The sequence below is a fragment of the Pogona vitticeps genome, chromosome 5 (genome assembly GCF_051106095.1).
Source record: "Pogona vitticeps strain Pit_001003342236 chromosome 5, PviZW2.1, whole genome shotgun sequence".
Lineage (NCBI taxonomy): Eukaryota > Metazoa > Chordata > Lepidosauria > Squamata > Agamidae > Pogona > Pogona vitticeps.
Genome location: NC_135787.1, coordinates 143,243,439 through 143,257,153, shown reverse-complemented (window position 1 = coordinate 143,257,153; position 13,715 = coordinate 143,243,439). Strand labels below are relative to the sequence as shown.

Sequence of the window (13,715 nt, the reverse complement as noted above, 5' to 3'; positions counted from 1 at the left end):
CAAAAGCACAATTTTCAGATCATCAATATACTTGATTCAAAAATAACTATTTGTACATACCTGTCTTCTGGTGGAATCAAAGAATCTCGAACATGGGGAATAGGCATATATGGCTGCAGGTCTTTATTTTCTTGGCATGCTTCACTGTGAGTTCTTAAAACATCTGAAAGCATTGCATGAAGTTACTATATTGCAAATCAAGCTGGAATCAGGGATATTTAGAAATCCAGTGAAAAGTAGGTAAGGACAGTACAACTGATGGCAATTTCTTTGAGTAGAGCCAAAAACGCACTCTTGATAACCAGACCTATCTGAGTGCATACTATCTCTGTGTAACAGGTCATGTGGGTAAGACATTCCTTTCATTCATATGTAATGCTAGACTATGGCTTAGCATTATATGCATATAATCTGGGGCCATGAGCCTCCTCTTTCCTCACACAAAACAAACCATAAGCTTTCACACTACTTTTTAATTAACTACTTTTTCATTATGTCCACACCCAGACGAATTGTGAACAGTTTTAACTGTAGTTTACTGAAAGTAACCGAGGCCTATTTGTGGTTTATGAAAATGACCCATTTTGCTAAACCAAAGGTAGAGTTAGGCAAGACTCTTTTATTACTGCAGGTTCCTCCCGCTAAAAATATTTCTTCCAAAAGAGGGGGGGGGGATCCTGGCTCCAGAAGCCCCAAGGGCACAATACTCATCTAAAACTACACTGCACTTGTAGCTGCCCCCCCCCAACACCTTCTGAAACTCCTTTGAGAATCCAGAAGTGACTTCCCATTTGCTGGAAGTGGCTGGTGTGAATTGGGGAAGAGGGCTGGAAAACAGCCCTGAGACCTTCTGGGCCTGCCTACTGTGCTCTAAACCATATTTATGATTAGCCGGTTTAGACATCACTTGTAACAACAATGTGCAGTCAATTGAAAATAGAAGCAAAAAATTAACATCTGCCTACAGTCATACAAAAAAAGAAGTGAAACCAGGTCATCATATACTTAGAGCACAGTTAGCACTTACCTATGATTTTTACAACCATATCATACATCTGTCTGGTCTGTTCTTCCTCCTTAGACCACCGATATTTCATATACCTTAAGACTGCCCAAACCATTCCTACACCTGTATGAAACAGAATAATTTAACAATCCAAATTTTACCAGATTACTGGCTTTGCTTTGAAAATGCAAATATTTTACATCAAAAAACCCCAATAAATCTAATCTGGTTAAAGATATTTCAGAGGAATGGAAATAAATATTAGATGGCATCACTGAATACGTGTTTAGCAAAATATGCAGTATTTATATATTAGCATTTTAAGTATTTTAATCCTAGGTTTTGATTGATAAATTTTAATTAAATTATGTATATAGTTATTTATATAAATTTAAGTGCATGCATAGCAGCCTTCTGCCAACCTTGTGCTTCCATATATTCTGATCTGCAACTTGGCAGAGCTGTGGCTTGCCTTGAGTGCTTTTAGGTAGAAAGCAGAGCATAAATTTACTAAAGAAAAGAAGAAAAAACTTAAAACTTCCATCAATCTCAACTATTGTTGTCAATGGTGAGGGATCGCAGGAGTTGCTCCAAAACAACTGGAAGGTACCAGGTTGGGGAAGGTTTTTTTTTACTAAGCACTGGAGAGGTACATCACTGAGCCATCTCCATATAAAGGAAAGATACAGACTTTTTTTTCATTAACATTTTGGTATTAGTAACCACATACCCTATTCCATTCTAGAAATGTCACTAATTTCCTCTTATTTCAGATGTCAATTAATTACAAAATATATTACATTACTTTAAATGCTTACTGCCAAATTAACTTCCCTAGTTTTCCTTATAGCTAAAAATATATAAACAGGCTTTCGTTGGGGTGGGGTGGAACTCACCTAAAAGTAGAAATACTGATCTACATGTCACAGTAATAAATGCACGACGAAAACGACATGTAAAAGACATCTGTGGCCTAGTCGATACTAGGTATTTTACATCACTTATATTGGCTATAGATTCCTCATCCAAACTGCGGCCAACACACCTATCAAAAAAAAGAAGAAGATAGCCCAATATTTTCATGACAACTGTGGCTTAGATCAGTGGTTCTTAACCTTTGTTACTCGGATGCTTTTGAACTGCAACTCCCAGAAACCCCAGTCAGGACAGCTGGTGGTGAAGGCTTCTGGGAGTTGCAGTCCAAAACTCCTGAGTAACACAAGGTTAAGAACCAGTGGCTTAGACCATGAAAAAGGCAAATACTATTCATTAGTCCACTTCTTCCTCCCCCTTATCTGTGGCTACCTCCTTCTCTTGGTCCAGCACTAACTACTGTACACTGTGCTATGACTTCAAAGACAACAGTAATTATGCTTAGCACTTCCCCTCCAAACTGAACAGAAAAGAGACTGAAGTAAATCCTAAGTTGTGGTCTAGTAAGCAAGTGAAGAAATTCCAGCATCACAGCAGACTATCTCACAGTACCACACCCCATTTTTAATAATGGAGGTGAAATCCATGACAAAGGGGACACAAAAGCCACAAGTTAAACCAAAGCATTTTGAAATTTCTCTTTGAAGGATTGTTCAAATTAAGATTCTGTAGACTATGAAATAAAATGACTTACTTTATACCAACATCTTCTCCACTATTTAGAATCCATTGCAGAGAGTCATTAAGTATGTTTTCATATTCTGGACCTAAACTCTTATAAGAAGAAAACAAAGTAAACACAGAGCCAACTAAGAGTTCCACTCAAAACTGAAAAGCTCAGTATTAGCAGGTTATAAAAAATAATTCCCAAATAATAAATGCTATAAAAATGTCACTAACAACATTCTAATAAAATGTGTTAATGTTCACTAAACTCTCCAATATTTTTATCAATACTTCCCTAACCTCTAATTGCTCTCAGAACATAAAAGATTGCCTATTCAGATTTTGCTGTCTATTGCAGAGCCTTTGTATTAAATAGAATGAAATACTTATTTGAACCTTTCTTACAAAAATGTTAGATACGTACATTATATTTGTGAAGGCTCTGCCATTAGATAATTACTTTGTATGTTCATTCTACCTGGCAGTTTCCTCATGGGGCTGGAGACAATAAGTTACTGGTCTGGCTTGGAGCACATCCTTTCTCCTTTCTCCACTTCTAAAAGTGTTTGCCCTTTCTTATTAAAATAAACTCTGTAGAGTTACTTCCAGCTTTGTAGTCAAAAACCATTCATTAGTTTGTATTCCAGTACAAAAGGCATCTAAAGATGAATTTCCTATCCTACAACTGAAGTGTCATAAAGATTACATTATGCTAAGCATAATATGGCCAGTAACAAGGATAATGAGCACACATTTCTAATGTTACAATTCAAGAGCTACTGCTACAGTTATTTAAAAAGCTGTTCATCAACATCTCAAATGCATCCACTCTACAATTAGTAAATAAGTGATAATGCAAAAATTGGGGCAACAAAGTCTGCCAGATCCAGGTTTTTATTAGATTAAACAAATTACATGAGGAGAAACTGTCTCTGATTTGTTGCTCTCTCCTGAACCCTACTTATACAAAGTAACAGTTTTCAATCTTGTAATGAAAACAACATTTAAATTATCATATTGTAGGTAAGAGAGAACACCTATATATGAATGTATCAATAAAACACAACATTCTCATATGTGTTGTTGTTTAGTCGTTTAGTCGTGTCCAACTCTTCGTGACCCCATGGACCAGAGCACGCCAGGCCCTCCTGTCTTCCACTGCCTCCCGGAGCTGGGCCAAATTCATATTGGTCGCTTCGATGACACTGTGTGAGGCTCCCAAGGTGGAAGCCATGGTTGGAGTGCCGCTGCTCTTGAAGAATAGCAGCCAGACCCAGACTTCCCCCCCACCATCCCCACCGCGACGGGAAGAGAAAGGAGTGGAGACCCCTGACTGGGGAGCAGAGTGCGGCGGAACCCTCACCCTAAACAAGGGGGTAGATACCCGAGACTTAGAAGAAGACCTGAAGGGGTTAAGAATTGCCCGCGAAACGGGACGGTTTCAGGCGGGAAAGAGGGGGGAGGAGATAGAGGCAGGGATGGGAGATATAAGGGGAGGACCGAGGGATATTCCGGGCGGTTGGGAGTGGGTGTGGATGGAGGATCCGTGGACCCACAAGTGGGAACAAGTCCGAGTACCACATGAAGAGGCAGAGAGGCGCCGGCAACTGGGGCTGAAGCCTCGTCCGTCTTACTGGGGTGAGACGGAGGCGAGAGAGTGGCGTAGGAAGCTACGGGAGGAGCGGGAGGCGGTGGCTCGAGAGCTGGAGAGGAAACGCCAATGGCACATCGCCGAACTGAGGAAGCTGGGGGGCTACCCGGCCCCTGGGGCTACACAATAGAAGATGGATCCTCCTGGGACGGTTGGAGTGGAGACGAGGAGACCCTACCCTTGATATCCCTGGAAGAAGAAGCAAACCCTGGACCGGGACCGGTGCCGCCTTCAACAGGTCCCTGGAACCCAGAGAACTCTAACCCCTTTGTACATAGTTTATGGACTCCTCCCAAGCCGAACCTTGGTCTCCAAACGTCCCTGAACCCATTTATGGGAACCGTTACCGATGATGTTAAAGTTGAAATAAACACGTTGCCGTTTGACTTTCCCCAAGAGTCTCGTCCGTTTATTGGAGAAGGGACAGCCCGCATACACGAACCCTCACATATTGGCGCCCAACGTGGGGCTGTCAGCCCCGCAAGAAACGGATGGATGGATACGACAAATAACAGAAGGACAAGAAGCATTGATGAAACAACTGGCGGATCAGCAGAAACTCATCATTGATCAACTAAGCAGAACACAAATAGGGTTGTCGGCCAAGACACCAGCTACGGAAGGAAGAGGGGTAATCGCACACCGGCCACCGATCAAACTCCAAAAAATGGGTCCCCAAGACGACCCGGCGGCGTTCCTGAATATATTTGAACGAGTGGCGGTGTCGGCACAATGGCCGAAGGACCAGTGGGCTCTAATTGTCACACCTTACCTGACGGGCTTGCCTCAGGAAATAGTGGACACGTTAGACCCAGAGGACGCAGGGGATTATGAAAAGGTTAAAACGGCGATCCTCAACACACTGAATCTGAATGAAGAAGCCTACCGCAGACGGTTTAGGGAATTGCGACTGAAGCCGGGCGTACACCCACGAACGGTGGCGCAAAAGATGAGAGTAAACTCCACGAGATGGGTACAACCGAAGGGAAAAACGGCAGAACAGGTGTTAGAATTAATGATACTGGAACAATTGGTATCAACACTGAGTTCCGGACCCAGGAACTGGGTAGTGAAACACAAACCCACATCGGTAGAGGGCGCTGTGACGCTACTAGAAGACTATCTAGGAGCAGAAGATCCATGGTCAAATCGCCCTGCAGCAGGGGGAGAGAAACCCCGGAGCAAGGACAAGATGGCGGAGGCGGTAAACACAGGAGCTCCACGAGGGACCCCGATGGCGACTCCGAAAAAGCAAGGCCCCGACCGTATCGAATACGTGAACTCAACCGGGTCGCGAATCCCCCGCCCAACAATCACGACAGACCCGGCGAAGAGCAAGCTAGCCCCCACCTGGAACCAGGGGAAAGAGAAAATGACCGCCTGCTTCGGCTGCGGCCAGTTCGGCCACATCCGGAAGTTCTGCCCAGCCGAAGAATACGCGTGGGCCAACATTTATGCGAACGCCGCTAAGGTGGGTGAGAAGTTCCATCCCGGGTGGGTGGTGACTGCCGAGGTTAATGGACAGAGAAAAAGGGCCCTAATAGACACTGGATGCACCCGGTCGCTGGTACGTGAACTAGAGGGACCGAGACTAGGGGAAACGGTGGTAGTAAGGTGCATCCACGGGGACGCCAAAGAATATGATACAGCCAGGGCAAACGTGACTATTGGAACCCAGGAGGCAACCCTGGAGGTGGGAGTTGTTCCCGGCTTAACCCGCGAGATGTTGTTGGGCAGGGACTGGCCAGGCCTGGAGGACCTGGCACGACGGGCAGAAGACGGACTGGTTGGCGAACGAGACGAGGGAGAAGGGGAAGGAGAGATAATGCAGTTGTCCAGAGATCAAGTAAGGGGCCTGCAACAGGATGATCCTTCCCTAAGGCCTTGTTTCCAAAAAGCCAACCCCGAAGGGGAGACCCCGGTGAATGGGGAAGGGTTTGAGGTACGACGAGGACTGCTGTATCAGATACGAAGAGGGGAACAGGGGGAGGAGTCAACCCTGGTAGTCCCCGACCACTTGAGGAGCTGGGTAATGCACTGGGCCCACGATTTGCCAGTGGCTGGTCATTTGGCCACACAGAAAACGTTGGCCCGCATCCGTCAAAGGTTCTTTTGGCCAGACATGGTGAAGCACGTCGAAGAATATTGCAAATCCTGCCCCAAATGCCAACTAACGCAACCTAAGACCGGCCCGGGGGCGGGCCTGGTGCCCATGCCGTTGGTGGATAGGCCCTTTGACCGAATTGCCATGGACATTGTGGGACCCCTGACCAAATCGGAAGGGGGGCATCAGTACGTGTTGGTGATAATTGACTATGCGACGAGATACCCGGAGGCCCTCCCTTTGAGGTCAACAACGGCGAAAGTGCTGGCCAAAGAGCTTTTGGGGGTATTTTCGAGGGTGGGGTTCCCAAAGGAGGTACTAACGGACCAGGGAACCAATTTCATGAGCTTAACGTTTAAGCAAATGTGGGAAATGTTAGGGGTCAAGCCCCTCCGAACTTCCATTTACCATCCACAGGCCAATGGCTTGGTAGAAAGATTCAACCGGACTCTGAAGGGAATGTTGAGAAAAGTGGCGATGGAACACCCCAAGAAATGGCATATGTTTGTTAACCCTTTAATGTTTGCAGTGCGAGAGGCCCCTCAGTCCTCGACGGGTTTCTCGCCATTTGAATTGCTGTACGGGAGGAAACCTAGGGGGGTGCTGGACCTCATCCGGGAAAAATGGGAGGAGGGAGAAGATGCTTCACGGAATGCCCTGCAGCAAATAGTAGAGATGAGAAATAACTTGAAATTGGCCTGGGAGGTGGCTCAAGAAAATTTAACCCAAGCCCAGGGAAAACAGAAAGAGCGCTATGACAGGAAGGTGAAACCTAGGGAATTTGAAAAGGGGCAAAGAGTATTAGTGTTGTTGCCTACCGAGACTTCTAAATTTCTGGCAAAATGGCACGGGCCGTATGAAGTGGTGAGGCGGCTCAGTGAAGTGGATTATGAAGTAGAAACCCCAGATAGGAAAAGGAAAAGGCAGGTTTTTCATGTAAACCTACTAAAAGCGTGGGTAGACCGTGAATGCTTCTTCGATGGAGAGACGGATGAGGAATTGGGCCCAGAAGTAAGCCAAATGCAAGAGGAAGAAGAAATCACTGTGGGCAAACTCCTGAACCCCACCCAAAAGGAGCAAGCCCTCTCCTTGAAAGATGAATTTCCCCAGGTGTTTTCCAAGGTCCCGGGTCAAACAAATCTGGTGGAGCACAGCATTGAAACTGACCCTGGGGTGGTGGTAAGGGAGAACGGTAGAACGTGGCCCCACCATGTGAAGGCCCTAATAGAAAAGGAAGTAGAAGACATGTTGAGTATTGGGGTTATAGAACCCGCCAAGGGCCCGTGGCGCAGCTTCCCCGTCATTGTACCCAAACCCGACGGGTCTCTGAGGTTCTGTGTGGATTTTAGGAAGGTCAATGCGGTCTCTAAGTTTGACGCGTATCCCATGCCCAAGGTAGGGGATTTGCTGGACAAATTAGGGAATGCCAGGTACCTGAGCTCAATCGATTTAACTAAAGGATATTGGCAAATTCCGGTGAGGGCCCAGGATAGAGAGAAAACGGCCTTTTGCACCCCTAAGGGGCTCTTCCAATTCGTTAAAATGCCATTTGGGCTACATGGGGCGGCCGCGACATTCCAGAGGCTTATGGATCGGCTGTTGGAGTCACAGAGGGACTGGGCTGCGGCGTATATAGATGACATCATTGTTTTCAGCACCAGTTGGGAAGAGCACCTAACCCACTTGCGGAGGGTCCTCAAGGAATTGAGGAAGGCCGGCCTAACCGTCAATCCCAAAAAATGCAAAATTGGTGTAGACAAAGTAGAGTACCTGGGCTTCAGAGTAGGGCAAGGCGAGGTGCAGCCGCAGGAGGAAAAGGTGACCAAGATTTCACGGTGGTATAAGCCTCGTACCAAGAGGGAGGTGCAGCAATTCTTGGGCCTGATCGGCTATTACCGGCAGTTCATACCTCAGTTCGCATCCATAGCTGCCCCCCTCACCGACCTTACCAGAAAAGGGGCTTCAGTTAAGGTGAAATGGGGCCCCGCCCAGGAAAGGGCTTTCGAGACCTTGAAGGGGATAATATGCGAACTGCCCATCAGGTTCTCCCCTGATTTCAGCTACCCTTTCATCCTATTTACCGATGCTTCAGATAGGGGTTTGGGGGCAGTGTTGTCCCAGGTTAGGGAAGGTAAGGAATATCCTATTCTATATTTGAGCCGGAAGTTGAAACCCCGGGAAGAAAGATATGCAGTTATAGAAAAAGAGGCGCTGGCCATAAGGTGGGCCACCCAGACCTTGAAGTATTACCTTCAGGGAGCCCCCTTCACATTGGTGACAGACCATGCCCCCTTACAGTGGTTAAAACGCATGAAAGAAACTAACCCAAGGCTTACCCGCTGGTATCTAGCGTTGCAACCCTATTCGTTCAAGGTCCAATACCGCAAGGGTAAGGAACACTCTAACGTAGATTATTTTTCCCGGCAGGGTCCGTGGGCGCGGAGCGAGGAAGAGCGAGCGGCACTCTCGGATGGGGGGGTATGTGAGGCTCCCAAGGTGGAAGCCATGGTTGGAGTGCCGCTGCTCTTGAAGAATAGCAGCCAGACCCAGACTTCCCCCCCACCATCCCCACCGCGACGGGAAGAGAAAGGAGTGGAGACCCCTGACTGGGGAGCAGAGTGCGGCGGAACCCTCACCCTAAACAAGGGGGTAGATACCCGAGACTTAGAAGAAGACCTGAAGGGGTTAAGAATTGCCCGCGAAACGGGACGGTTTCAGGCGGGAAAGAGGGGGGAGGAGATAGAGGCAGGGATGGGAGATATAAGGGGAGGACCGAGGGATATTCCGGGCGGTTGGGAGTGGGTGTGGATGGAGGATCCGTGGACCCACAAGTGGGAACAAGTCCGAGTACCACATGAAGAGGCAGAGAGGCGCCGGCAACTGGGGCTGAAGCCTCGTCCGTCTTACTGGGGTGAGACGGAGGCGAGAGAGTGGCGTAGGAAGCTACGGGAGGAGCGGGAGGCGGTGGCTCGAGAGCTGGAGAGGAAACGCCAATGGCACATCGCCGAACTGAGGAAGCTGGGGGGCTACCCGGCCCCTGGGGCTACACAATAGAAGATGGATCCTCCTGGGACGGTTGGAGTGGAGACGAGGAGACCCTACCCTTGATATCCCTGGAAGAAGAAGCAAACCCTGGACCGGGACCGGTGCCGCCTTCAACAGGTCCCTGGAACCCAGAGAACTCTAACCCCTTTGTACATAGTTTATGGACTCCTCCCAAGCCGAACCTTGGTCTCCAAACGTCCCTGAACCCATTTATGGGAACCGTTACCGATGATGTTAAAGTTGAAATAAACACGTTGCCGTTTGACTTTCCCCAAGAGTCTCGTCCGTTTATTGGAGAAGGGACAGCCCGCATACACGAACCCTCACACACTGTCCAACCATCTCATCCTCTGTCGTCCTCTTTTCTCTTGCCCTCACACTTTCCTAACATCAGGGTCTTTTCCAGGGAGTCTTCTCTTCTCATGAGATGGCCAAAGTACTGGAGCCTCAGCTTCAGGATCTGTCCTTCCAGTGAACACTCAGGGTTGATTTCCTTTAGAATGGATAGGTTTGTTCTCCTTGCAGTCCAGGGGACTCTCAAGAGCCTCCTCCAGCACCACAATTCAAAAGCATCAGTTCTTCGTCTGTCAGCCTTCCTTATGGTCCAGCTCTCACTTCCGTACATCACTACAGGAAAAACCATAGCTTTGACTATTCGGACTTTTGTCGGCAAGGTGATGTCTCTGCTTTTTAAGATGCTCTCAAGGTTTGTCACTGCTTTCCTCCCAAGAAGCAGGCATCTTTTAATTTCGTGGCTGCTGCCACCATCTGCAGTGATCATGGAGCCCAAGAGAGTAAAATCTGTCACTACCTCCATATCTTCCCCTTCTATTTGCCAGGAGGTGATGGGACCAGTGGCCATGATCTTAGTTTTTTTGATGTTGAGCTTCAGACCATTTTTTGCGCTCTCCTCTTTCACCCTCATTACAAGGTTCCTTAATTCCTCCTCACTTTCTGCCATCAGAGTGGTATCATCTGCATATCTGAGGTTGTTGATATTTCTTCCAGCAATCTTAATTCCGGCTTGGGATTCCTCCAGTCCTGCCTTTCGGATGATGTATTCTGCATATAAGTTAAATAAGCAGGGGGACAATATACAGCCTTGTCGTACTCCTTTCCCAATTTTGAACCAATCAGTGTTTCCGTATCCAGTTCTAACTGTTGCTTCCTGTCCTACGTATAGGTTTCTCAGTATATAGATAAGGTGGTCAGGCACTCCCATTTCTTTAAGGACTTGCCATAGTTTGTTGTGGTCAACACAGTCAAAGGCTTTTGCATAGTCAATAAAGCAGAAGTAGATGTTTTTCTGGAACTCTCTGGCTTTCTCCATAATCCATCCATGTTAGCAATTTGGTCTCGAGTTCCTCTGCCCCTTCGAAACCCAGCTTGCACTTCTGGGAGTTCTCGGTCCACAAAATGCTGAATCCTACCTTGGAGGATTTTGAGCATAACCTTGCTAGCGTGGGAAATGAGTGCAATTGTCCGGTAGTTGGAGCATTCTTTGGCACTGCCTTTCTTTGGGGTTGGGATGTAGACTGATCTTTTCCAGTCCTCTGGCCACTGTTGAGTTTTCCAAACTTGCTGGCATATTGAATGTAGCACCTTAACAGCGTCATCTTTCAAGATTTTAAATATTTCCACTGGAATGCCATCACCTCCACTGGCCTTGTTGTTAGACAAGCTTTCTAAGGCCCACTTGACTTCACTCTCCAGGATGTCTGGCTCAAGGTCAGCAACCACACTATCTGGGTTGTAAGGGATATCCAAGTCTTTCTGGTATAGTTCCTCTGTGTATTCTTGCCACCTCTTCTTGATGTCTTCTGCTTCTGTTAGGTCCCTCCCATTTTTGTCCTTTATCATGGTCATCTTTGCACAAAATGTTCCTTTAATATCTCCAATTTTCCTGAACAGATCTATGGTTTTTCCCTTTCTATTATTTTCCTCTATTTCTCTGCATTGTTCCTTTAAGAAGGCCCTCTTGTCTGTCCTTGCTATTCTTTGGAAGGCTGCATTCAATTTTCTGTAACTTTCCCTATCTCCCTTGCATTTTGCTTTCCTTCTCTTCTCTGCTATTTGTAAGGCCTCGTTTGACAGCCACTTTGCTTTCTTGCATTTCCTTTTCTTTGGGATGGTTTTTGTTGCTGCCTCCTGTACAATGTTACGAGCCTCTATCCAAAGTTCTTCAGGCACTCTGTCCACCAAATCCAGTTCCTTAAATCTCTCATATGTAAGCAGCAATATTTCTACTATAAATTTACTAGATTAGGTTACAAGTAGAGGAGTGAAAATACCATCCACCTTTATTTATTCGAAACGGTCTTAAAATATAATTCATATTATAGAATCTGATTAAATGTACCTGGACATTTTAAGATCTGCACATGTTTCAATAATGAAATAAACATGCGAATGGAGAAAAGACAAGGGTCTGAATCTGGTATGGGATGGAAGTCAACACCATCAACTACTACTTGAACTCCCAGTACCCTTAAGCACCCTTCAGTCTCGAAAGACCATGATAACGCGCTCTGTATGAGTGTCCTCTCCACAGCATGAAGCCTTGGTAGATTAATATGGAGGATAGGCTGTTACCCAAGCACCAAATCCCCCCTCTCCATGTCACTGAAATAGTCCAATGGAAAGGCAAGAGCCAATACAACTGGTTCCAGCAACGTCGCAGGAGTTGGCAGAATGACACAAACTGCCTCCAGGGCTCTGGCTCTGGATTTTGCCTCGAGTTTAACTCCTGAAGCCTTTTCCATTGGTGGATATAGCCACAAGGCAGTGGAGGTTTGAAATCGGAGTTTTCCTTCTCTTAGATGGGCTGCCTTCCAAGGCTGATGAGCCCCACCTACCTTTCCTTCTACATCGTGTACAGGTAACATTCCTATCAGTTTCTTTCCATCCTTCCCATTATCACTCCTGTATGAAGCCAGAGAACAGGAGATGGAAGCCTGCAGCTGGCATTGAATGGGAAAGAGGGTGTTGCTTGCCTGCTTGCGTAATCGAACTTTATTCTATTTCTTTATTCTATTCTATTTTTTAAATTCTACTCCTTTAACACAGCTAGGTGTTTTTGTACCACCTCTTTGCCAACCTTGAGTAAGAGACCCTCCCTTCCTCCTCTATTGTACCAGCACTATGGTGAGCAGTTTTCCTTTTGAGAGACAAAGGAAGTGTTCAGCAGTTCTGCTTTCTCTCCATCCCCTTTGTAGCAAACCTACCATTTCCCTGGTACTTTGAGCATACCTGAAAACAAAGCTTTTTGTTAATTTTAACTCCTCTTGCAAAGCTGAGCTCATTCTAGACTTTCACCTTTCTAATTTTCTCTCTATAATTATTGGGTCATAATCTGGCTGCTCCTCCTTGGTGATCCGCCCCTCCTTCCATTTCTCATACATGCCCTTTTTAAAACATTGCTTATCTGAAAACCTCTTAGCAGTCACCCTGTTTCTTCAAGTGTCTTCCACTTTTCTCAAACAGGAATTGTTTTTGACTGTGCCTTTCCTATTCTGACTTTAAAAAATTGCCATCCATAATGAACTCCATTCTCTTTGAATATTTCTTACCATGTGCTTCCTTATGCTTACTGAAATCAGCTTTCCTAAAGTCCACAGTGCTCATTACAATATTCTCAGATTTTCCCTTCCCCCCCCCCCAGTATAACAAATTCCAAGAGTCACCCAAATTTCCCACTATTTACACCTTACTGATCGGTTTTTCCCTGTTAGTTTAGGCCAGGGGTCTCAAACAGGTGGCCCGCCGCACGATTGTTTGTGGCCCCCACCTTGCCTCCCCCCCGAAGCACCCATGCGTCCTCTGCTGTCAAGAGTTGCTCCTGGCCGGTCCTCGAAGAGCACCTCCAAGCTGCCAACAGCAGCTACCACTGACGCCTCTTCCAGGGAAACGGCTCTCTTTCTCTCTGGGTACCCCCAGCACCAGCCTGGCCAGCGGTCGTCTGAGCGCCCGGCGGTGCTTCCTCTTCGTTCTGCTTCAGCCACCTCGACTCTTGAGGCTGCCTGGGTTCGCCTCGCAACGTTTGCTCCCCTGTCATGGTGGGGGTAGCTACTTACTGTCACCTAAACCACTCAAATCCTGCATGGGAGACTTGTAGAGACACTCAACTGAGAAGATTTTAAAGTGTAATGGAAAATGAGATCTGTGGTTGCCTAAAACAAAACTGGAGGGGGGGGCTCCAAGGCAAACCCACCTTACTGAAAAGGAAAGGAATCTCCAACAGACTAAAATGTTGCCCTCACATGATGGAAAATGACCATCCATTACAGCAAAAGCAGATGTTATCTAGTTAA

The 13,715-nt window shown here is 46.6% G+C and overlaps 1 protein-coding gene across 2 annotated transcripts in view; it reads right to left on the bottom strand.

The window, feature by feature from the left end:
- The window catches only part of LEMD3 (LEM domain containing 3), a 31,634-nt gene that overhangs the window by 7,315 nt on the left and 10,604 nt on the right, over nt 1–13,715 (bottom strand). For both annotated transcript variants that reach the window (XM_073000413.2, XM_073000412.2), the window contains exons 5-8: nt 2,634–2,713; nt 1,903–2,051; nt 1,028–1,129; nt 61–163 (exon numbers count right to left, since the gene is read on the bottom strand). In XM_073000413.2, coding sequence (XP_072856514.2) covers nt 61–163; nt 1,028–1,129; nt 1,903–2,051; nt 2,634–2,713 — 434 coding nt within the window. The remainder of the gene's footprint in view (nt 1–60; nt 164–1,027; nt 1,130–1,902; nt 2,052–2,633; nt 2,714–13,715) is intronic.